Below are 24,782 nucleotides of genomic sequence, written 5' to 3'. Positions count from 1 at the left end.
TATGCTGGGATTGGGTAATCCACAAACATGATGAATTATGATGAGCAGCTGAATGGGAAAATTGCTAATAAGAAATATGATAAACCTCTAAGACATATGTTTTATTAAACTGGTAATCTATTTTGCTCTGGTTCCCAGTATATTATGCTATAAACCTTGGTCAAATAGTGGCACAAAGCCAATGAAGTCATAGTGCCATTAAAAAATTTTTTAAAAAATATTTACTTACTTATTTAAAAAAAATTTTTCTTAATGTTTATTTATTTTTGAGAGACAGAGAGACAGAGACAGAGCATGAGCAGGACAGGGGCAGAGAGAGAGGGAGACAAAGAATCCGAAGCAGGCTCCAGGTTCTGAGCTGTCAGCACAGAGCCCGAGGCAGGGCTCGAACCCATGAGCTATGAGATCATGACCTGACCTGAAGTCGGCCGCTCAACCAACTGAGCCACCCAGGTGCCCTGTAGTGCCATTGTTAAGAAAACCTCAGTGGCCAATCTGATAATCAAAACAAATTTTTCTGGAAGAAGAGCTCACAGAATAGTGCTTCCTAATGACATTGATAACATTTACCCCTAAACATAAGGAGAAGCGGTCAAAACTATAAAGGCATCCTTGAAGGTTGTATTTTTTAAAGCCAAAACAGTCACATTCTGGCTAAGAATAATGATAAATTTGCTTGGTAAGAAAGCTAAATAAGCTTTTGGCAAAATTCCTTTATCAAAAGATATCATTGGGGGAAAAAGATACTGTTGGACATTGCATAATATCGGTGGTATAGAAAGTGGATGAGCACGTTGTGTGGAGTTGTCGCGGGCTGCTGGAGAAAGTCATCCAACCATGCTAGGGCCTGGAAACCTTTCTCATTATTTCCCCCTCATTTTCAGTGATCTGATGAATTAGTTGTCTATTTCTGCCTAACAAATTACCCCCCAAACTTAGAAAATTAACACAACAGGGGCGCCTGGGTGGCTCAGTTGGTTAAGCGGCCGACTTCGGCCCAGGTCATGATCTCGCGGTCCGTGAGTTCGAGCCCCGCGTCGGGCTCTGTGCTGACAGCTCAGAGCCTGGAGCCTGTTTCAGATTCTGTGTCTCCCTCTCGCTGACCCTCCCCTGTCCATGCTCTGTCTCTCTCTGTCTCAAAAATAAATAAACGTTAAAAAAAATTTAAAAAAAAAGAAAATTACAACAAATATCTCACAATTTCTATGGGTCAGAAATTTGGGGCCATCATGGTTGGGTGGTTTGGACTCAAAGTCTCTCATGAAGTTATAGTCAAACCCTCCAGAGGGACTGCAGTCTCATCTGAAGGCTTAACTGAAGAACGTTCTGCTTCCAAGCTCCACTCCTGTGGCTGTTGGTAGGTCTCAATTGTTCTTGGGTTATTGGATTGAAGCCCCAGTTCCTAGCTGGCTGTTGACTCGAGATCTCCCTCAGCTTCTTGCCATGGGGACCTCTCTTTAGGGCAGCTTGCAACATGGCAGCTGGCTTCCATTAGAGCGAATATCTAAGAGAGAAAGAACCGGCTCAAGACCAGGATCACCAACGCATCCTGATTTTGCATTGAAATTCCTGCATCTTTGGTCCCAGGCAAAGCAGGATGGTTGGTTGTTCTATCACGACAAAAGTCATAGTGTTTTTTGTAGCCTGATCTCTGAAGTGACATAGCATCATTTCTTCCCTATTCAGTGAGTCCAATACAGACCCAAAGGAAGGGGAATTAAGTTCTACTTTTGAAGGGAAGAGTATCAAAGAATTTGTGGGCATATTTTTTAAACCATCACATCTGGAGTCCAGTTTCATGCAGAAAAGAAAGTATTACAGAGAAACTCTACTTCCTAACATACTCCCTATCCAACTTCTCTGCTTCCGTAAACACCCCTTCCTCCTCTTTTCTCTGTCAGTGAAAGAGGCATCCCTCCTCCTGTCTAAAGCTAATCTTTCCATGGGCCAGAGTTTATCTCTTCCATCTCCTCAAAACTTTTCCCCCTTAATCACTCCTTCTCTCCCTCAATTTCTTCCCCTTAACTTTCTATTTTCCTAGTATATGATCATGTTCACATATATCTTAAAAGACTTTTAGGCCGAATGCCTTATGGAGGTATAACTTACCTATAGTAAAACGTGACACAGTATGCATACAGCTTGATGAATTTCAAAGGATACACATATCCTTTCATCATCTATATTCTTCTTCAATTCACTGAAACCTGGTTTCTGCCCCCATCCTGTGACTGAACGCCATAAAATAACCTTTTAAGATGCCTTTCGGCCTGTTGGGTCCCCCTTTCAGTTTGCCTCCTGCCCCTCTGGCTTGTTGTTCTCAGTCTCCTTCATGGACTCTTTAGCTTACTCCTTCGACGGTGAAATCCTGCACCACTTCTCAGCCTACGACGCCTCTGGGTGATTTTATCTGTTCTCATGACTCCAATTACCTTCTCTATGCATTCACTTCTCCAATATCCATAGCTCTGATCTCCTCCTGGATGTCAACTTTTTATGTCAACTGCTTCTGGACATCTGCGCTTGGGTGTCCAACATACACTTCAAACTCACTGTGTACCAAATGTCACATCTTCCCATCCTCACTACTCTCCCACAAAAGACCTGTTCTTGGGGCACCTGGGTGGCTCAGGCGGTTAAGCATCCGGCTTTGGCTCAGGTCATGATCTTGCAGTTTATAAGTTCGAGCCCCACGTTGGGCTCTGTGCTGACAGCTCAGAGGCTGAAGCGTGCTGCAGATTCTGTCTCTCTCTCTCTCTCTCTGCCCCTCCCTAGCTCGTGCTCTCTGTCTGTCTGTCTCTCTCTCAAAAATAAATAAACATTAAAAAAAAAAAAAAAGACCTGTTCTTGGGCACCACCCAATTGCAAAAGTAAGAAATCTAATTGTCATCCTTGATTCTTCCTTCTCACTCACTTGCCAAATCCAGTTAGTCACCAATCTTGTTATTCTACTTTCTGAATCTCTCTCTTATTCATCCACTTTCTCCAACTCCACTGTCACTACCTTGGTTCATTCTACTCATCCTGACGGTTGCGATGAACCTCTAACCAGTTTTTCAGCCTGAAGTCTTGCCCCCCTGTCTTGCCTCACTCCAATCTCTTCTCCACACTGCAGCCAGGGTCCTTTATTCAAACCGTAAGTTTGATGATGTTACTTCCTCACATAAAACCTTTCAGTAGATCTTCCTGACTTTCAGGATATGGTCAAATTCCTTAGCATGCTACAAAGGGCACTTTGTGTTCTGGCCCCTGCCTACCTTTCCCTCTGGTCTCACTCTCCTCACAATTGAGAGTATGTACTTCCCCGAATGCTGCATACTCTTGCTTTTGTGTCCTGGGCTTCCTCCGCCTGAATAGTCTTCTATCTCACCCAACACATCTTATTCCTCCTCGCCTTTCAAGTTGAGCTCGTGCATCATGTCCTCCCGGAAGCCTTCATGGCACTTCTACCTGCATACTCACCATCTAATTATGTACCTGTCGCTCTCACCAGACTATGAGTTTCCTGGGGGCAAGGGCCTTCTAACCTATCTTTTTACCCCCAGAATATTACGCGAAATAAACACACAAAAGAATTGTCAAATGATGAATGGAGATGTTAAGGCCCGGGAGGCTCAGCTCACCCAGAGACAGGTGGATCAAGCCAGACTCTAAGGATAAGATCACCTTCCCTCAGACAGATGGGGATGTTGGCTCACAATGTGTGCTCAAGGCTGAAAGAGGGTTTATCAAAGTGAAAAGCAGAAGACATAGTCCTAGTCCTTGAAGAACTTTCAGTATCATTTGCAGCAGGAAAAAAAAAAAAAGGTAAAAATAAAAGGTATCTTTAAGAAAGGAAACAAGGGGCCCCTGGGTGGCTCAGTCCGTTAAGCGTTTGACTTTGGCTCAGGTCATGATCTCACGGGTCGTGGGTCCGAGCCCCATGTCGGGCTCTGTGCTGACAGCTCAGAGCCTGGAGCCTGCTTCGGATTCTGTGTCTTTCTGCCTGTCTTTTTGCCCCTTCCCTGTTTGTGTGCATGCTCTCTCTCTCTCTCTCTCTCTCTCTCTCTCTCTTTCAAAAATAAATAAAGATTTAAAAAAAAAAAGAAAGGAAACAAAAAGTTAAGGCATAACGGTCAGCCTATACATTCTATAGAAAGTCAGAGAGGAGAAAGGATCTTTTAGACACTGCTTTGGTCAAAGGAGACTTTCAACTGGGCCACAGTTGGGCCGGCATCACATGTGGAAGGGGAAACATAATGTCCAGCACAAACCAGAAATGGGGTTAGGTGTGGGGTGCTTTCTTCCTGGGAGCTTACGGTCTTGAGTCTGTTGCTCAGACAGACTGAGCAACAAGTAATTGGGATGAAAAGAATCCAGTAAGGAGGAACAGGACCTAGACAGAATAATATAAACTGAGTGGGTATGGAAACGCTTCATGAAGTTTCCCTGCAGTGTTACAGTGGAAACAGTGCGTCTTATGAAAATGATTCAGATATTTAGGACAGATGATTCCAGAGGAGATGAAGACATAAAGCCTAAGGCATTAAATTTTCCAAATGAGGGACTCTGACATGCTATGTTCGCTCCTCACTGGGCTGCACATCTTCCCAAAATAAAAGTCTTTTAGACCCCATCAATCACAAGGGCATGGCCGGTATTTTCTTTCATATATAGCCTGCCGGCCTGCCTGAAGGAAACATCTTCTTATAGAAGTTGAGTTAGACCCACTTGGCTTTAAATCACAGATCAACCCCTCACTAGCTGTGTGATTTGGGCCAATGAGTTAAGTCTTTTTTTTGTTTGTTTTTAAGTTTATTTGTATTTATTTATTTAAGTAATCTCTGTACCAAAAGTGGGGCTCGAACTCACAACCCTGAGATCAAGAGTCTCATGGTCTTCCATCTGAGCCAGCTATGTGTCCCAAGTTAACTCTCTCTCTTTTTTTTAATGTGTATTTATTTTTGAGAGAGAGAGAGAGAGAGAGAGAGAGAGAGAGAGAGAGAGAGAGAGACAGCATGAATGGGGGAGGGGCAGAGAGAGCAGGAGACACAGAATCCGAAGCAGGCTCCAGGCTCCGAGCTGTCAGCACAGAGCCCGACGTGGGGCTCCGACCCACAAACCGTGAGATCGTGACCTGAGCCGAGGTCGGACGCTCAAGTGATTGAGCCCCCCTCCGAGGCCACCACCCAAAATAACCATGATCTTACCAGTTTCTCCTCGACCTTCCCAATGAAGGAAATGGTGGGTGGAAGGAGAAGGTTCCTGTATAGCCCTGTCAGGATGGGAAGTGGTCTGGGAGTATCTAGACAAACCAGTGCACAGGCCACACTTTTCGGTGTGGCCTGGCTCTTCCCTGGTGCCACCTCCTGAAAGGATCTCTCTGGGTTTGCTGGAAAGACACACCCAGCCAGCCTCTTCTAGGTCAAGTCAGGGGCTAAAGAGAGGAGACTTTCTGCTTGGTGGCTCTGGACATCAGAAAGCCTGGTTTTAAAAGATGCAGCGGTTCTGTGCAACATGGGCTGTTGGGAAGAAATCTCATTCCCCCGAATTAAAGGTGCCTTCTATGCAGAGAGATTACTAGAGTCAGTCACATCTCCCTGGGAGGCTTTTGGAGAGCTCTCTTTAAAAAGTCCTGGACAGCTGCTGGGGCAGCTGGGAGAAGGAAATGCCAGCCTTCTGAGTTGGTAGGCGTGTATATGCTGTGGGGGCGGGGGTGGGGGGACACCAGTTTCCTGTTTGGCCATTGTGCCCTGGCTCAACGAGGAAAGGGAGCTTGCTGTTTGTTCTATTGGTTCTCAGATAGGAGAGCATGTGTTGTGACTGTGGAGGTCCTGCGGGTGACGATTTGAGAGTGTGGGGACGACCTGAGCCCCTCTCCTCTAAGGAGGGCTCACACCTCCTCCGTCGCCGATGAGCTGCCTTTTGAGCTTCTGCAGTTTTACAGTTAATCATGGGGAAACCAGAGGGACTCCATGTTTAGAAAGGCTCTCCCTCTGCTGTTTTTCTGCTAGCCCCTATTTATTCATGTTCTATATCTCACCTTGCGTCCGAGTCAACCACAGAAACTGTGTTCCCACTCGGAGAGGGAAGCAAGAAAGTTAATCATTTTCTGAGTTTTGTCCTAGGCCCCCAAACGCCTGATAACATCTGAAAGCCTGGATCCCAAACACGTTCCAGGACATTAGCTTCGAACAAACCTCAGCCGATGGTGGCATCCACACCCCCTACCTCCAGTTATTTATGAAGTAACACCTATTGTCCACCTGCACTTGGCTTCGAGCGGTCCCTTCCCTGGATTCCTGAAGGAACATGTGCCCCGGACCCCTTTCCAATCTAAACCCCTAAACCCAAGCGAGGAAGAGACTCCCTGCCCTTTCTTTCCTGCCTCTCCCAGACCTTCGTCTGCTATACTCTGTCATTTACGCTATTCAGTAAACTCTGCTCTTCCTTCCTCCCGGCCTGTGTTTGTTTTCTATCCTGCACGAAGCCAGAGACCCTCTTGGCTGGTCCTGCGGGACCCACTCTGCATCCTTCAATCCGGCCTGCCTACATCCTCTTGATGTTTTAAAGGATCCTATGGGAATCTGTTGAGGCAGTGATTCACCACTGGAAATGTGGTTTGTGTAAATCTGGACTTGGATATAATGTTTTCTTAATGCAACCACATTCAAAAATATGATCATTAGCAATCATTTATATATGCACTCAAGTCATAAAAAAAAAAACCCATTTACCTAAAGGCGGCTATGTAACCTGTCTTCAAGGGGCTGCTGCTGAAACTCTGCCTGATGCGGCCACTGCTTCCCTCACCGGTTTGATCTGACGTTCCTTGCTAATCCCTCACCCTATAATCCAGGCATGTTCAAATACGATGGGAGGGGGGGTTGGTTAATGAGGTAAACTCTGGAGCCACACTATACCCCTTCCAAACTGTGTGACTCTAGTCACGTTAGAGGGTCTTTACGTCTCTGTGCCTCAGTTTCTTCACCTGTAAACAGGGATGGTGGTATCTAGTGTTTAATTATTATTATTATATTATTATTATTTTGGAGGTAGAGTAAGCTTAGAATGTAAACCACAAAAATAGTTCCTGACACTTAGTAAATACTGTTGTCATTATCAGAATGTCCGTCCATTTGGAGGCCTGACTATGCTTCTTCTTCTTCCAGACCCTGTTTAAGTGTCATCTGTTGTGGGAAGCTTAGCCAGACCTCCCCAGGGCAGAGCTAACACCCGTTCATTGTTCCACGCCTGTATTTTATATGCACTTTTATATGACTTCTATTACACGGAACTTCAACCGTGTTCAGTTTTCTGAATCAAGAAGAAGTCTTCATAGCCCGACATAATCTGAAAAGAGAGTAATCACTGTACGAGAGACTCTTGCTTTTATAAAGAACAGCTCACCAGGGGCGCCTGGGTGGCGCAGTCGGTTAAGCGTCCGACTTCAGCCAGGTCACGATCTCGCGGTCCGTGAGTTCGAGCCCCGCGTCAGGCTCTGGGCTGATGGCTCAGAGCCTGGAGCCTGTATCCGATTCTGTGTCTCCCTCTCTCTCTGCCCCTCCCCCGTTCATGCTCTGTCTCTCTCTGTCCCAAAAATAAATAAACGTTGAAAAAAAAAAAAAAAGAACAGCTCACCAGAAAACAGACTCTTCACTGTAGAGAATAAACGGGTGGTCACCAGAGGGGAGGAGGGTGGCAGGGGTGGGGGAAATAGTTAAGGAGATTAAGAGTACGTGTATCGTGTGGCTCAGTTAGGTATCCAACTCTTGATTTCTGTTCAGGTCATGATCTCATGGTTTGTGAGATCGAGTCCTGTGTCGGGCTCTGCACTGTCAGCACAGAGCCTGCTTAAGATTCTCTTTCTCTCTCTCTCTCTGCTCCTCCCCCCTCCTTCTCTCTCTCTCTCTAAATAAATAAACATTAAAAAAAAAAGAGGGGTGCTTAGATGGCTCAGTTGGTTAAGCGTTCAACTCTGGGTTTTGGCTCAGATTGTAATCTCACAGTTCATGAGTTCAAGCCTCGCATTGGGCTCCACACTGTCCATGTGGAGTCTGCTTGCGATTCTCTCTCTCCCTCTCTCTGCCCTTACCCTGTTCGCTCTCTAAGTAAATAAATAAACTTAAAAGAAAAAAAAGAGTACACGTATCATGATGAGCACTGAGTGATGGATGAAAGTATTGAATCACTCTATTGCACACCTGAAATTAATATCACACTGTACGTTAACTATACTGGAATTGAAAAAACAAAGAGTAAAAAAAAAAAGAAGAAAGAAAGAATAGCTCATTAACCCATTTGAGTGTGTAACCAGTTCAAGTGTAACTTGAACTGAACTGGTGAAGGAATATTTTCAGGGAGGAGTACTTCCTGTCTTGGGCCGGCCTATTCCCAATTGGTCAACATCCTGCCTCGTAGCTCCCACCATTAGCCGCACAGCCCCGAGGAGGAATGCCTGATGCCAGTGTCCCCTCTCACCCCAGAGGCCCCAGCCACAGGGAACCGCTTTCGGTTCCACAGGAGGCCTCTGGGCCTTCCCTACAGCTGCTCTTTCAGTCCCGAGCATTTTTCAGCCCTCCCTTCTCCCTGTTGCTTACCTGCTGTTCCTTCAATCTTCCTTCCTTCCTCCACCCCTGAAGCCTTCCCTTATCTCCGGAGATGGAGTCCGTTATTCTCCCAGGCGGCCACTCAGCTCCTCATACTTCCCCTATCACAATGCTCACTACGTCGAAAAAAAAATTTTTTTTTTAATGTTTCTTTATTTTTGAGACACAGACAGACAGAGCATGAGTGGGGGAGGGGCAGAGAGAAAGGGAGACACAGAATCCGAATCAGGCTCCAGGCTCCGAGCCATCAGCACAGAGCCCGACGCGGGGCTCGAACTCACAAACTACGAGATCGTGACCTGAGCCGAAGTCGGATGCTTAACTGACTGAGCCACCCAGGAGCCCCAACACTTAGTACCTTTTACTGTAATGTTTTCTCTGGGTTTTCTGCTAAACTGTCTCTCTCACAAGCCAGGGACTGTGCCTGGAAGACTAACCCCAGGCACACTCCCTGACCTATAGTTGATGTGTAGTAACTGTTAAGAACGAATGTGAACTAGTGAATGAACAGAAGGAATGAATGCTTGGTAGCAGGTATCCACCTGCATGACATTTCCTGTCTTTTTATCTTTCTAAGGAGTTCACTGCACCATGGGGCTTAAAAAAAAAGAAGTCATCTCTCAAGGATAGGATGGAAATGGATTAGGAGAGCCATAATGGAAACATTTAAAATTTCAAACTAGAGGGACGCCTGGGTGGCGGTTAAGCGTCTGACTTCAGCTCAGGTCACCATCTCATGGTTCGTGAGCTTGAGCCCCGTGTCCAGCTTTGTGCTGACAGCTCAGAGCCTGGAGCCTGCTTCGGATTCTGCGACTCCCTCCTTCTCTGTCTCTCCCCTGCTCACGCACGCTCTCTCTCAAAAATAAACATTAAAAAAAATTTTCAAACTAGAGACTCTCAGGATCTAAGTTTTCTCCCACTTCCTTAAAAATCCAGCCCTGGGGTGCCTGGGTGGCTCAGTCGGTTACGTGGCTAAGCATCTAACTTCAGCTCTGGTCACAGCCTTACGGTTCGTGAGTTTAAGCCCTACATCTAGCCCCTTGCCGATGGTGCAGAGCCTACTTGGGATTCTCGCTCTCTCCCTCTCGCTCTCTGCCCCTCCCCAACTTGTGCATGTTCTCTATCTCTCAAATTATATAGACTTAGAAAAAACCCAGCCCTTCTCAAATTCAACATGTTTTAAAGGAAAGAAAGGTAAAAAAAACAAAAACAAAAACAAAAACCACGATATAGGCAAAATATGTCAATGCCAGAATGTTAAGTACGGTTTTCTCTAACCCTGTGTTCATTGACACAAAGGCCAGTAGCCACATGGGTCACTGAGCACTCAAAGGGGGGCTAGTTTGGATTGAGATGTACTAGTACAAGGCACATTCTGGATCTTGAGGAGTTAGCATGACAAAAGGAATTTAAACTATTGGTCATATTGATTACAAGTTGAAATAATAGTAATTCTGATATATTAAGTTAAAGAAAATATATTAAATTTGATTTCACTTGTTTCTTTTCACTGGTTTTAATAGGGTTTCTAGATGACTTAAAATTGCATTTGTGGGGGTGCCTGGGTAGCTCAGTAGGTTAAGCGTCCGACTTGGGCTCAGGTCATGATCTCACAGTCTGTGGGTTCGAGCCCCGTGTCGGGCTCTGTGCTGATAGCTCAGAGCCTGGAGCCTGCTTCAGCCTGGAGCTTGTTTCCCTATTCTCTACCCTCTCCCACTCATGCTCTCTCTCTCTGTCTCTGTCTCAAAAATAAACATTAAAAAAACCTTTTTCGTTAAATTGCATTTGTGGGCATATAGAGGTTAATTTGCAAGCGGGGTCGGGCGGCTACCTCCTTTCTGCTCAGAGCTGTTTTTTTCAGTGCTTTCCTGGTTTGCTAGATGCCTTTGAACCCTGGCGTTTTCTCCACTGCCTTTGGTGTGACCTCTGGGGCTAGCACTGTGGTGAGGCAGCAGGGTCTGCTCCCTGTGTCCTGACCTTGGGTCCTGTTTGCCCAGATACTTACCACAGCTCTCAGTTTCTGTCTCTGGCCCTGACTTGCGACCTGAACATAACTCTACACACTTCCCTCTGGGCTCTGGTTTGTTTTTGGTTTTCTCCGTGTTCCCCGCGTGTGGAAGTTCGGCAAAAAGAAACGAGGTCTGTCCTTTAGGCCGTTACTTTGAAATCACCTATCAGAAAATATTGATAGATGAAAAAGACACCACAAAATGCCTCAAGTCGGTAACTGTAATAAACAGCCTGTCAACATATGCAAAGTGTTTCCCCTCCGTTCTCCCAAATTAAGGGAGGATCGCTTCTTCCACGAAGCAACCACCTAGGTAGAGGGTTGGGTGAATCAGTTGGTCACACAACTGTCCTGGGTCTTCAACTGTAACTTTCTTGGCCACAGCCAATGAATTCTCTCGCGGCAGAAAGGTCGGCTCAGTTCTCTGGCTCAAGTTCTCCTCTATGTATAAAGCGAGGCTTTTTCAATCGTGCCAACTTTAAACGTCCATATGCTTCTATGCTTCTCCATGTGAGTGGGAAGGAGAAGAATTCTAAATAAACACAAATCTCAAGCACACACATCTCTTCCAAGTCTTTTCCTTTCCTCGGCGCCGGCAGAAATAACTCCTCCTCTTCAGGAGTCTCAGCTTTTCTTCCTGTCTGTGGTGTAGGGTCAGTAAGCGTTGGCACTTTGGAGTCATATGACCTGGGTTTAAATCCTGGCTCTGTCACACGCTAGCAGTGTGATTTGGGGTGAATAACTTTGAGACTGTTTCTCCCCGATCCAAGGGGAGCCTTTAACTTCTCTGAGCCTCTGTATGGGGAGGGGGGGTAACATGGTTTTATGGAAAACACCTGGCCCAGAGGAGCTGTTTATTACCATATTACGCTTGATCATACCTCTGGGACCTGGGACCTTGTTCCTCCCTCTCCTGCCAGCACCTACAATAGCTGCCTTAAAAAACTATATATATGTATAAGTATATAAAATATGTATATATATGTATATAATATGTGTACCTTTCCTGACTTTTAGAAAGAAAAATATGCCTCATTTGACTCTTTCTCTGGTTAATGTCTTACTTTCCCCTTCATTTCAGCGTCAGTTCTTGGATCGCGGGTAGTTTACTGCCTTGCTCTTCTTTCTTTTCTTCTCTGTCATGTGTCATGTGCTCTGACGCTATAGTGACCCTCAAGACACTGCTTGAGCAGCGACCGGTCGGTTGGCAAATCCAGCGGTCGCCTGTCCGTCCCGTTCTTCCCGACTTCACTCAGCACCCGCCGCCCCTTCTTTCTTTCTTTCTTTCTAATATTTTTTTTAATGTTTATTTTTGAGAGAGCATGAACGAGGGAGGGGCAGAAAGAGAAAGGGGGACGCAGAATCCAAAGCAGGCTCCAAGCTCTGAGCTGTCAGTGCTGAGCCTGATGTGGGGCTTGAACTCATGAGCTGTGAGATCATGACCTGAGCCCAAATCGGACGCTTAACCGACGGAGCCACCAGGCGCCCCTCGCCGCCCCTTCTTTAGATGCATTTCTCGTCCCGTAGCTCTGATGACCTCCCGAAGTTTCCCAACCAGGCAGATCGGAATCCCTCTAAAGTCGTGAGCCCTGAATGATCTCTGGCAATCTTGTCACCTGCTCTGCTCACTGCCTGTCCCCTCTTTAAAATAAAGTCACGACTTGTCCTCTGTCCTCAGACCTCCCGCCAGCCCCTTCTCCCCTCCCCTCCCCTCCACCACAGGTGGTGTGGTGACACTCCTCCTCCCTGGCCGAGCCTGCACCTGCAGCCACACCGCAGTAAACTCCTCCCCTCCAGCACATGAGCGGAAGTGGCTTCCCAGCTAAAGCCAGACCCTCCACCTCTGCCCTGGAACCTTCCTCTCTGCCACCTGGGCACCTTTAGGGGAAAGAACAGATCATCAGTGATTTGGCTTCAGCCTCTCCCACTCCACTATTTCCTCCCGGCAGCATTTAGGATCTCGCCCATCTTAAAAAAAAAAAAAAAAAAAAAAAATTCTTCCTTGCCCTCACTTCCCCCTCCAGTTACTGCTTTCTCTTCCTTCCTCCATTTTGGCCAAAGATCTTGAATTCGAGCCCATGCTCTGTGCTTCCTCCTTTTGCTCTCCGCTCCGGTTTCTGCCTTAAGGCTCTGCCGAGGGCTCCCTCCATGCCTTGAATTCTAAGTGTTTTATTGGGATGTAGGATTCTCTTAATGATGAGGGTGAAGATAGTACCATCTCTGTGAAACACCTGCAGGGTGCAGGTGGATTTAGCAAATTAGCCAAGGTCACCCGGCAGGGGTTTGAAACCAGCCAGCGGGGCTCAGAGTCTGTGCTGCTGACCCCCATGCCACGCTACTCCATGCCTCAAACTGGATGGTGCGTGTGCCTAGCACACTACGGTGCCTCGCATATAGTAGGAGATGGACCACCATGTTTGAATGAATGGACACATACTGTCGCCATGGTTCAGGTTCTTAATCTCTCGCTCTGAGAATAACCAACTAATCATCGGGCGCCTGGGTGGGCCCATCAGTGAAGCATCCGACTTCAGCTCAGGTCATGGTATCACAGTTCGTGAGTTCCAGTCCCGCTTCGGGCTCGGTGCTATCATCGTGGAACCCGCTTCAGATTCTCTCTCCCCACTCCCTGGCCCCTCCCCCCTCAAAAATAAATAAACATTAAAAAAAAATCACCCACTGATCAAAGGTTCTTATAAAGTGCAGGGGCCAGGGGCACCTGGCTGGCTCAGTTGGTGAAGCGTGCGACTTTTGATCTTGGGGTTGTGAGTTCAAGCCCCACATTAGATGTGGAGATTACTTAAAAATAAAATCTTATTTTTAAAAAATTTTTTTTAACATTTATTTTTGAGACAGAGAGAGACAGAGCATGAATGGGGGAGGGTCACAGAGGGAGGGAGACACAGAATCCGAAACAGGCTCCAGGCTCTGAGCTGTCAGCACAGAGCCCGACGCGGGGCTCGAACCCACGGGCCGTGAGATCATGACCTGAGCCGAAGTCCGATGCTTAACCGACCAAGCCACCCAGGCGCCCCTCTTATTTTTTTTTTTAAAGGGCAGGGGCCGAGGTCTATGTCTATTTTTCTGAAAGAAGGTGTAGTTTTCGTGAATTTTTCATAGGAGTCTTTGTTCCCCGCCCCCCCCCCCCCCCGCCAAAAAAAGTTCATAACTTCTTGATTCATTCATTTCTCTGTCTTTGGTTTTATTTTCCCCAAACTCCTCCCTTATGTCTGGTGCACTGCCGTTAGATGACTCAATTGTCAATGTTTTAATTCTGCTGCTGATGAAAACATAAGAACAAATAACTTCCCTGCACCTGAAGAAGCCTTGAGTGCTTCCTCAGCTGGCTGCCCCCAAGATGAGAATCAAACACTTGGGCCCAACGGCTGAGACTTTAAGTAATCAAACCCCAGGACGTTTTACCAGTACCTCCCTTCCATTTTTCTCCGACTTGAATCATCTGTCCAGCCAAGCTGAAGTCTTCTTGTACCTTGAAAACTTCTGTTCGAACACACCTTTCGGCAGCTCCTCCGACAAGGATGTGTTACATTCCTGATCTAAGCCAGGACTTTGCCTGGGGCTGAGAATACAGGGATGACTGCAACAGAGTCCTTACTTGTGGGAAACTGTCTAGTTTGGGAGACATATGTGAAAACAAAGTCCCCAAAATAAGGGATGACACATTTGTGGGAGTTATTCCCACTTAGAGGTGGGGTGGAGCCAATACAAAGCAGACTTTCTCTAAGCTCAACGTGTCTGTATTCCTTACATGTTTCTTTTCCAACAAGCATGCCTTAATTTTGTAACCAGGAAAAAGGTCTTATCAGGTAAAGACTATGATTAATTCAATTAGGAGCACCTGAGTGCCAAGGGGGGGAACTGTGTCCAAGAATTAGTAAAATTAGGGGCACCTGGCTGGCTCAGCCTGTGGCATGTGTGGCTCTTGATCTCAGGATTGTGAGTTCGAGTCCCACGTTGGGGGTAGAGATTACGTCAGCAGATAAAAACAAACAAAACAAAAAAAGAATTAGTAAAATTAAGGAGGAAGGGACAATCAACCAGTAGAAAAGTGGGCACAATAGACATTTCCCGGAAGATGAAACATTTATGGTCAATAAATATATGAAGACAGGTTCAATCTCATGAATCGTCAAGAAGTAAAAATTGAGACCGCAATGCGATTCCATTTGATATCCACTTGGGTGGTGAAGATTAAGAAATCTGACAATCCCAAGTGTTGGCGAGGATGTGGGGGAACAATGGGCTCCCATAGATGACGCTGAAACTGTGAATCGGTAGAAAGCACTTTGGTAAACAGTTTGGAATTGAAACTGCAGAGTTGAAAGTTGACTTTAGCCTTTGACCCAGCATTTCTACTTTACATAAATACACAAGAGAAGTTCCTGCACTTGTGCACCCGTGGGTTTTACACACATCTTCTTGGCAGCACTTTTGCGAAAGCAAAAACCTGCAACAACGCCAACGTCCATGATCAGAGCATCGGTTGTATTAGTTTGAGTTCCTCAAAAGCAAAGATGGGGTTGAGGACTCGGGTGCAGGTTGTTTATCTGGGAAGTGATCTCGGGCCTCGGGAGGGAAGGAGAGAACGGTGAGGCAGAGCAGGAAGGGAGGCTGACACGGGGCATGAGATTCCACGGACGCCTCCGAGAGGTGTACAGAATGCCTCCCAGAATTGTTCATCCGAAGGATGGGAGCCTGGGGCATTTATCTCTTGGCTCACATCCCCCTTTGGTCGAGGGTTAGCTCTCCTCACTATCAGGCTGTGCCTGCCGGGCTGCCGAGAAGGCTCTTGTGGCACAGAAGGGCCTGAAGCAGAAACTAGAGACACCCAAGGCCTAACGCTCGCATCGGGAATTGTCAGTGTTGGGAGCTCACGAAACTGGCCACCACATGTTTGCCTAAGACCTGAGACGGGCCAAGGGGAAGAACACAGGGTGCCCAGAGCCTCTGCATCGAGAGGCAAAGTCATACTAGTATATTCACACTCCAGACCAATCTACAGCGGCCACAATGCAAATAAACTCGGTTACATGCAGCAGGCCCAGATAAATCTTAACAAAATAACACGGAAAGTGAAAAAGAAGTCCCAGGATATTAAGTAGGGCACAATGCTCTTTAATGAAGAAACCAACTAGGGGCACCAGGGTGGCTCAGGTCATGATCTCAGGGTTTGTGGGTTCAAGCACCGCATGGGGCTCTGTGCTGACAGCTTGGAGCCTGGGGCCTGCTTCGGATTCTGCGTCTCCCCCTCTCTCTGCCCCTCCCCCGCTTGCGCTCTGTCTCTGTCTCTCTCTCAAAATAAATAAACATTTTTAAAAATTAAAAAAAGTAGGGGCGCCTGGGTGGCGCAGTCGGTTAAGCGTCCGACTTCAGCCAGGTCACGACCTCGCGGTCCGTGAGTTCGAGCCCCGCGTCAGGCTCTGGGCTGATGGCTCAGGGCCTGGAGCCTGTTTCCGATTCTGTGTCTCCCTCTCTCTCTGCCCCTCCCCCATTCATGCTCTGTCTCTCTCTGTCCCAAAAATAAATAAACGTTGAAAAAAAAAATTAAAAAATTAAAAAAAGTAAAGAAAATAACTAAAATACATGTTTTGGGAATGTGCATGCAGGTTTGCATACACAAAAATATATACTTAAGTGTTTATGTAAATATATAGACATAAATTTCTAGAAATTAAACTTGTTCTGTGTACTTGAATTCTAAGGGGGAAAAAAACTGCAAAGGATTATTAAAAGAACACATCAGGAAATCCGGAAAGTTAATGAGAAAAGGACAAAAAAAAAAAAAAAAAAAGAAAATGGGCAGAAAGATACGAACAGATATTTCACAAGAGGAAATATATATAGCTGTTAAGTATATATAAACACATTCAATCTCAACTTTAAAAAATGTTTTTAATGTTTATTTAGTTTTGAAAGAGAGAGGGGGAGACAGAGGATCCAAAGCAGGCTCCATGTTGACAAGAGGGAGCCTGAGGAGGGGCTGGAACGCCAAGAGCTGTAAGATCATGACCTGAGCCGAAGTTGGATGCTTAACTGACTGAGCCATCCAGGCGCCCTTCAACCTTTGTAAAAAGCAAGACTTTTTTTTTTTTTTAACGTTTATTTATTTTTGAGACAGAGAGAGACAGAGCATGAACGGGGGAGGGTCAGAGAGAGGGAGACACAGAATCCGAAACAGGCTCCAGGCTCTGAGCTGTCAGCACAGAGCCCGACGCGGGGCTCAAACTCACAGACCGTGAGATCGTGACCTGAGCCGAAGTCGGCCGCCTAACCGACTGAGCCACCCAGGCGCCCCAAAGCAAGACTTTTTAACTTTAAATTTTTATAAAGCTGGGGTGATTTTTAAAATTGAAGTGTAGCTGGTGCACCGTGTTAAATTAATTTCAGGTGGACAACATAGTGATTCAACAGCTCTATACTTCACTCCACTCGGCACAAATATGTAGCTACCATCTGTCACCACACAAGGCTATTACAATGCCATTGACTATGTCCCTTTCGTCCCCATGACTTATTCATCCCGCAGCTGAAAGCCTGGCCCTCTCTCTCCCCTTCATCTATTTTGCCCATCTTCCTCCCCCCGCCCTACTGACAACCACTGGTTCCTTCTCTATATTTAGGGGTCTGTTTCTGCTTTTTGTTTGTTCATCTATTTTTTTAAATAAATTTTTTAAACATTTATTTATTCTTGAGAGACAGAGAGACACAGAGCATGAGCAGGGGAGGGGCAGAGAGAGGGGGAGACGCAGAATCTGAAGCAGGCGCCAGGCTCTGAGCCGTCAGCACAGAGCCCGACATGGGGCTCGAACTCGCAAACTGTGAGATCACGACCTGAGCCGAAGTTGGATGCTTAACCGACTGAGGCACCCAGGCACCCCTGTTCATCTATTGTTTTTTAGATTTCACATAGACATGATATCAGAGTCAGGGTAATTTTTAAAATTAATTTTTGATAATATATTTATTTTCTAGATAAAACTACTTTTAGGAGCAAGAAAATAATAAACACAAGATTAACCGTTGGGTTTGGGGGGGGGGATATGTGTAAGTTGTCAATTCTAACTTTTACAGTGGATGATCAGTAACAAAAGAGGGTCAGGCATGAACCAATGAAGGGGTTCGACCCATGGATTATATTTAAACCAAAGCATCTTGAAGTCTAAGAAATAAGATTATACGGTATAATAAATATATTCATAGGTACCTATAAGATACACTGATAACATGAAGGAGGGAGCTAGGAGATGCTCCCTCACACCTGGGAAGGGCAGGGAAGTTTGACCAAAGACGTGACGACAGCTAATGGGGTTAAAAGAATCAGGACAGGGTTGCCAAATTTGGGAGAAGGTGGAGGGCATGGCAGGGCATTGTAAGTGGAAAGAGCAGCATGAACAAAGATATGGGAATGAGAGACAGTGTGGCGTGGCCAGTAAACTACAGACAATTAGTGTGGGTAGACAAGGAGAGCGGGAGAGGGAGAGGCGCGTGAAGGACCGAGAAGGTTCAAAAAGGTCCGTCGTCGTAAGGAGGGGAGATGGTTTTCCACATTGTAAGCAAACAGGAGCCTTGGAGGGTTTTAAGCAGGATACTGATGTGATTCATTTCAGGAAGATTCTCACGGCAGAGTGGAGGACTGCTTGGAAGGTGCTGGGGGCAGGAAGGTGTCACGATCTTTGTCCAGGTGAGAGATGTGCACGGCTTAATAAACTCAGGGGCTCTGGTGTGTGTGGAGGGGCGTGTGTGGTCTAAACCAAGAGGTTTTCAAGATGTGGAATGGGCAGAATTTTATTTCCCTGCTCTCCCATGTTTTTCTTTATAACACTTAGCACTCGTGACATATTTACTTATCTATGGTCTGTTTTCCTCCCCACCAGGATGTAAACTGCAGGAGAGCAAGGAAGTTAATTTTGTTCCCTCCTCAATCCCCAGGGCCTAACAGTTCCCGGCACATGATGGGTACTAAACAATTATTTGTTGAAGGCATGGAGTTTAGCTAGGAAGGAGAAATACAGGGTAATAGCCAGTAGGGGAAGAATTTCCAGCACTCTAGTCTAATTTAGCTCCTGTCTCTCCTTTTAATCTCTTCCAGAGCTCAGTCTCCAGCTAAGTATTTGGCAAAAAAAAAATAAATAAATAAATAAAATAAAATAAGATGTGCCTGCTTCTGCCTCTCATCCTTGTCTCAGCCTCAGTTAGCAACCTTTCCTTTTCCCTCCACCTACCCTCCCTGCTCTCTACCTACCTTCACTTTTTATCTCTGGAAACCTTGGTTTTCTGGGTTCCCTTAAGATCCTTGGCCATATGCTTAGACAGTTCTTACGTTGTTATAGGATCACATACCTGCTAGATATTGTGCCTTTGTCCTTCCAGATCTACCCTCCATCATTTTCCGGAGGCTGGCCTTGAAGGACGTCATCAGGGCTCACTTGCCCTTAGGCTTCCTCTTGGGCTCAGCCAGTGGGAGGCAGCACAGGAGATCTGAGGGCAAGAGAGAGACAGGGGTAGGGCTGTATTCCTGTACGTTCCTACTGGCCTTCCCTTTCCATCAGCTATTGTTCTCACTTAGCCCTGGGTTTCCTCTCTTTGCTAGCCCTGGGGTGCTTCATTACCCCTTGTTGGCTTCCCTCAAACGTGCCCACATCTTTGCACACTGTCCCTTCATTAACTCTCTTCAGTTACACATTTCAGAGTAGGCCATCTGTTTCCTGCTGATCTTGGCTGATACAAAAGCAAAAATACAGAATTGTATTTTTTTTTTTAAAAAGTTGAGATATGATTCACAGAATTCACCCGGTTAAAGTATACAATTCCGTTTCAGGTTCTTAGTGTGGTAGAACAAATTGTATCTTTTTTCCAAATAATATGTCATTAAGCGTTTTCCAAGTTACCCCTTTCTGCTTACTCAGTGGTAAGTTACACAATGTTACACACCGTAAATTACTTCAACTTTCACTATCACAAAAAGGCAGTAGCCCAAATTGTGAGTGTGGACGTTCTCTTTGGGGGAGGATTACTTCCCAAGGAAAAGTTTCTAGGAGTGGTATTGATGAATCAAAAGGGAGCCATATCTCTTTTAAGGCTCTTCAGAAGTAGCGTCAACTGCTTCTTAAAAGGATTATACCAATTCACATTGCAACAGCTTTTTCTGAATACAATCACACCATCTTATTAGCACTGGAAAGTGTTTTAAGATACATATATTTTGCTAATGCAGTATGTGATGTTACCATTTGAATTTCTTTGATAGCCATTCCAATCTTAAACCATTTAAAGCCGTGTTTAGCCAAATGGGAGTGGACGGACAGTGATTTTGAGGGGATTATAAAATGGATCCATGACGGAAGAAGAATGTTAAGATATACGCATACAGAGTCGGTCATACTGGTCTATGAGCATTAATGGCTCTCTTAATGGACTCTCTGGAATCAACACGTTCCATTCCCTCTGATTAAACATAATGACTACTACCTGTGACCTGCTGAACGCTTTGGATTAATGAGTTCATCTGTGGAATTCCAACACACTTCTTCCTACTAGTTGAGTTAGATGCCTAACGGGAGTCTGTTGTGTTTGGTCCCAAACTTGCTTATGACAACTGTATGCCAGAGTGTCATTAATTTAAGTTACACAAACTGATGAAGCATGTGTATAAAGAGAAAGAGTTGTTTCTATGAAATGTCAGTTGAAGGTTTAGCTAATGACCAGTTGAAAACTGTCAAACCAGGTGCGGGTGAGACAATTACAAAGGATTTTTTTTTTTTTTAAAGAAGAAGCCTCCACTTATATTGCTTTTCAAGATGTTTTAAGTCCTTAGGCAACTTTAAATTATTTCTTAATGTTTATCTATTTTTGAGAGAGAGAGAGAGAGAGAGAGAGAGAGAGAGAGAGAGAGAGAGAGAGAGAGAGAGAGAGGCAGGGGAGGGACAGAGAGAGAGAGGGAGAGACAGAATCTGAAGCAGGCTCCAGGCTCTGAGCTGTCCGTACAGAGCCCAAGGCAGGGCTCAAACCCATGAACTGTGAGATCATGACCTGAGCAGAAGTCAGACGCTTAACAGATCGAGCCACCCATGTGTCCCAAGTCCTTAGTCAACTTGAAAGAAACAAATTGGAAAGCACAGAAAATATACCACAGATAGGTTTTATGTGAGATAGGGCTCAAGAAAACTGTAATCAGCACTGTTCCTCAAAGAAAAGGTTTGGCTCGCATCAAAAGATTGGCAAATGGGTGTTCCTTATAGGTTTTAAGTGAAAATGAAATGTTAAGGCATGTATTTGCCATTTTTTATAATTTGCTGCGTTAATACACTTTCCCATTCAACTGCCAAACTAATGAGTCAGATCCAGTTTGTTTGGGCAGGGATAAATCCTTATTCCCCAACTTTGTTTGCTTGTTTGTTTTCATAGGAGGTCAGGTAGGAGAGAATGTATCCTGGGTCTTCCAGAAGGAGCGACTTACCTAATTGGTGAATTTGGATCTGCCTGCCCTCAGAGAGTGCAATCTTCTCTAAGCAGACACAAAGTGGCTAGGCCCCCTCAAGGTGAAGGTTGGAGTTTTGGGGGAGAGAATTTTAATTCAGGGAATCTTAAAAAGCCTACGGGTCATCAGCTAAGCCACATTCTTCAGTTCAGCTCTGTTGGTGATGGAGTTATTTTCATCTCCTCATTGGTTCTGGACTTTGAAGAAAGGGGTGTTACTTACTGTCTCTATGATATTCCAACAGTGGTGAGTAAGACAGCTTCTATGGACTGTCACAGTCAAGATACATTTTTTCCCCCTTTCATTGTAGTCTGTGATTCTGTTCATTCAAATGAAAAGTTGTCTCTGGTTTACACGGTAGTCCGGCCTTGTCTGAAGTTCAATCTGTATCTCAAGCTAGACAAAGAAGAACACATTTACAGCTGCTGAGAGATGCTGGTGTCAGGAAATATTTGCTAAGAAGGAAAGAGGAATACAAACATGGCTTGTGCCAATCCTTCTATCCCCACCCCCACCACATCCCGAGAGTCTCACCTGTCCTGTTGATTTCTGGGACATGTAAACATGGCAAACTTAAGGTCACAGTCTGTATGGCTAGTTAAATGAGAACTGCAAACATAGCAGGGAATAGTCTAGCCTCTTTTCAACATCCTTTGAAGCATTTTGTAACCCTATAGTGGGTTATAAAATCAATGTAGTAGGTTCTGACCGGTATTTCAAAAGAAATAAAAATCATGAAGTTGAAAGTCTCAGCCAGCAGTGCATAAAGTAACAGTAATATTTCATGAAACTTCTTGGAGGTGTGTACATGTGTGTGTATATTCTGGGTTGAGATGTGCAATATATTTCGTATAGAAGGTCAGAGTCAAAAACGTTGGCAAAGAACATTATTCAGCAATATGAGAAGGAAATACTGTCATTTGTGACAACATGCATGGAACTTGAGGGCATTATGCTAAGTGAAATAAGTCAGAGAAAAAGATAAATACTGTGTGATCTCATTTATCTGTGGAACTCACAGAAAGTTCTAAAAAACTTTTTTTTTTTTTTTCTAAAAGCTCTGGTTTAAGGTGCACATTTCTTCCTTTCAGCTTCGCTCTTTGCTAATCTGTTCTCTCTGAAAATCTGGTGCCGTGTGAATAAAAATTGTAGTGATTAACAGGCAGAGAAGCAAGGGCCAATTCTCATTCTGTAAGCAGCTGGAATGCAAAATACGGTTGCCCCTGCCTCACTGCTCTGAGTCAATCACATGTCCAACTATCATTACGATAGAAGGGCTGAGATCCAGAACCTCATTAAGTAAGAGGTTACAGGAAAATTTACTTTGACATTTATCACCTGCACAGCTCAAGGGCCAGTGGTTCTTGCCAGCCACAAATCACAAAGGGTTCAGCTTGGCATTTAGGACTACGGTCCCATCTTATTTTTCCAGACTGGGTCTCCTACTTTTCTCTCCCTTGAATCCTACGCTTCAACGAAACTGACCTGCTACTGTTACTGGACTATTCCCTCCAGTTCTCATTTTGTGTCCCTCTTGCCTAAGGCAGCCTCCTCAACTAGCCTATCTGTGCTGACCTAAGTCCCTTCCATCCTTCAAAGATCCCTTTCCAATCTCCTTGATTCCTCTTTTCATTTTTTTAAAAGTAGGCTCTATGCCCAAGGTAGGGCTTGAACTCATGACCCTCAGATGGATAGTCCCATACTCTACCGAATGAGCCAGCCAGGCTCCCCTCCTTTCTTGATTCCTAATAACTCTTTTCAACTCCGCAAAGATCTTAAAAAACAAAAAACAAAAAAAAAAACCAAAAAAAAACCACTTTCTTAAAAATGCTTTAAAATGTCATTTTTCCTGATTTAAAGAGAAATAGTAATGTACTGTAAAAACAAGAAAAAGAAGACATCACAGAAAATATCCCATTTTTTAAATCTAGCATGATATCTATACGTGATATGCATAGTATGTGTATATATTACAAGCTAGTATTATCTTATGAGGTGCTTTTCAATTGCTGATATTTTCCGTATCATCGATCTTTTTCTTCAACATGATTTTTAATGGTTACAAATAAACCATAATTTATTTAACAGTCATATAACACTGGGTGCTTTGTTTTCACATATGGTGCTATATTTGGGGGGAATATAGATGGGGTGGTATCCAGGCTATAGTGACAAATTTCCTAAAAGCGCGCAGTGGAATACCGGGAATAGAAAATTGGGGCCAATAGGATAATTACGAGAACTGTAAATTAGGAGAAATAATTGGAGCAATAGGATAATTAGGAGAATTGGAAATGTTGGCAGGTAGGCAGGGTTTCCCACTTTAAGAGGAACAGGGATCTGAGCCAGTTGCGCTGAAGTCTGAAAGGGCAGTAACCTCAGAAGGCCTATGGATGACTTTAGGGTCATCTAGGCAGCTGATGCATGGAAACACGCAGGGCTCAGTAGGCCTCCTCCCCATCTCAAAATATTTCTGTTTATGCATGCATCCTTGAAGTCTTGTAGGAAGAGGTGTGTCCCTTCTCTGATTTCTTCCTCCCTCTCCACCACCCCTTCCTCATTTTCCTTTTCTGAGATCTTGCACCGTTAATTACCCCATCTCTTACCCCCCCCCCCCAACCGCCCCCAGCTCTTTTGAGAGCTCCACCTCATGCTGGGTGAGGGGGCTGGGGTGGGGGAAAGAGAAAGAAATCACCTGTCTCCTTTACTCTTACTACCTCTTGAGCTACAGGCCTCTCCGGCTCACTGCCAAAGGTCTGGAAAGATCACTCTTTACTGCCTTCGCCGCTTCGCCGCCGCGCACTCCTTATCCGAGCGCTCAGCTCGGTGCCTGGCGCACAGCGGGCCCTGGCTGGAAGTTAGTTCCGCCCCTCTCGCAAACTGGCACCTCTTTCCTGGTTCTTCAGAAGGAATGTCTCCGTGCTCAGCAGTGGGTGTCCGCGGTCGGAGGCACCCTGACCCAGCTGCCACCTCAACGCCGCCTGTTCCCAGGTGCGCTGGGCTCTGGGAAGGTCCCGCCGGTCACCCGCCTGGCCTTCCGCCCGCTTCTCTGAGTTCTCACCTTGCACGGCCGGGGCTCCCCCAGTCACTCGGACATCTCCCAGGTCTAGCCCCGGGACGCCCCGCTGGCCGGTCCTCAACTTTGCTCGCCGCGGGTCTCCCGGTTCTCCCAGAGGCGACGCGTCAGCCTGCCCCCCCGCCTCCAGGCCCGCCAGCAAGTCCCCGCGGCCCGCAGACCCCTGGGGCGCACCCGCTGAGCGCCTGGCCCGCGCCACCGCGGCGTCCCTCCATGTGCAGCCCCTCGGTAGGCCCCACTCCGTGCCAGACCCAAGTGACGAGGACGCCGTCCCGGCTCCGGAGGCGCTCGCCGTCCGCTGGGGCGACACGGCCGCGGAGGCAGCCCGGGTCCCTCTAGCGGGAGACGGCGGCGCCTGCCCAAGGCCCCCGCCCGGGAGGCGCGGCGGAGGCCGAGAGGCCCAGGGCGCGGGGAGCGGCCTCCCCGGTGCTCGGCTGGGCGGGCGGGCGGGGCGGGGGGGGGCGGGGGCCCGGCCGGGGCGCGCGGGGTCGGGGGTCCGGCCCCGCTTGGCGCCGCCCCCGCCCCGCCCGCCCGGCCGCCGCCGCCGCCGCCGTCGGGCCCGCGCCGCGCAGCCTGCCTCAGGCGGGAGCGCGGGGCGGGAGCGGGAGGCCG

General features: G+C 46.3%; 1 protein-coding gene and 1 long non-coding RNA gene across 5 annotated transcripts in view; one reads left to right on the top strand and one right to left on the bottom strand.

The window, feature by feature from the left end:
• Positions 1–601: 601 nt before the first annotated feature.
• On the bottom strand, positions 602–24,618 carry LOC102901662. 2 transcript variants are annotated; one of them, XR_890381.4, is made up of 5 exons: positions 24,156–24,617; positions 21,317–21,490; positions 18,958–19,095; positions 8,580–8,704; positions 602–1,504 (listed from the first exon to the last, which is right to left on the bottom strand). It is a non-coding gene; the product is annotated as an uncharacterized LOC102901662 (long non-coding RNA). The 2 variants fall into 2 exon arrangements; XR_006598809.1 differs by lacking the exon at positions 602–1,504 and adding an exon at positions 5,076–7,332 and having other exon boundaries at positions 24,156–24,618.
• ZNF592 (zinc finger protein 592) overlaps positions 23,824–24,782 on the top strand; it is a 59,551-nt gene continuing 58,592 nt past the window's right edge. For all 3 annotated transcript variants that reach the window (XM_011282770.3, XM_011282771.3, XM_045058753.1), the window contains exon 1: positions 23,824–24,085. In XM_011282770.3, the coding sequence (XP_011281072.2) occupies positions 24,006–24,085 (80 nt within the window). In that variant the 5' untranslated portion in view covers positions 23,824–24,005. The remainder of the gene's footprint in view (positions 24,086–24,782) is intronic.

The sequence above is a fragment of the Felis catus genome, chromosome B3 (genome assembly GCF_018350175.1).
Source record: "Felis catus isolate Fca126 chromosome B3, F.catus_Fca126_mat1.0, whole genome shotgun sequence".
NCBI lineage: Eukaryota > Metazoa > Chordata > Mammalia > Carnivora > Felidae > Felis > Felis catus.
Note: the sequence above shows the minus strand (reverse complement) of the source record. Positions and strands in the feature narration are given on the sequence as shown.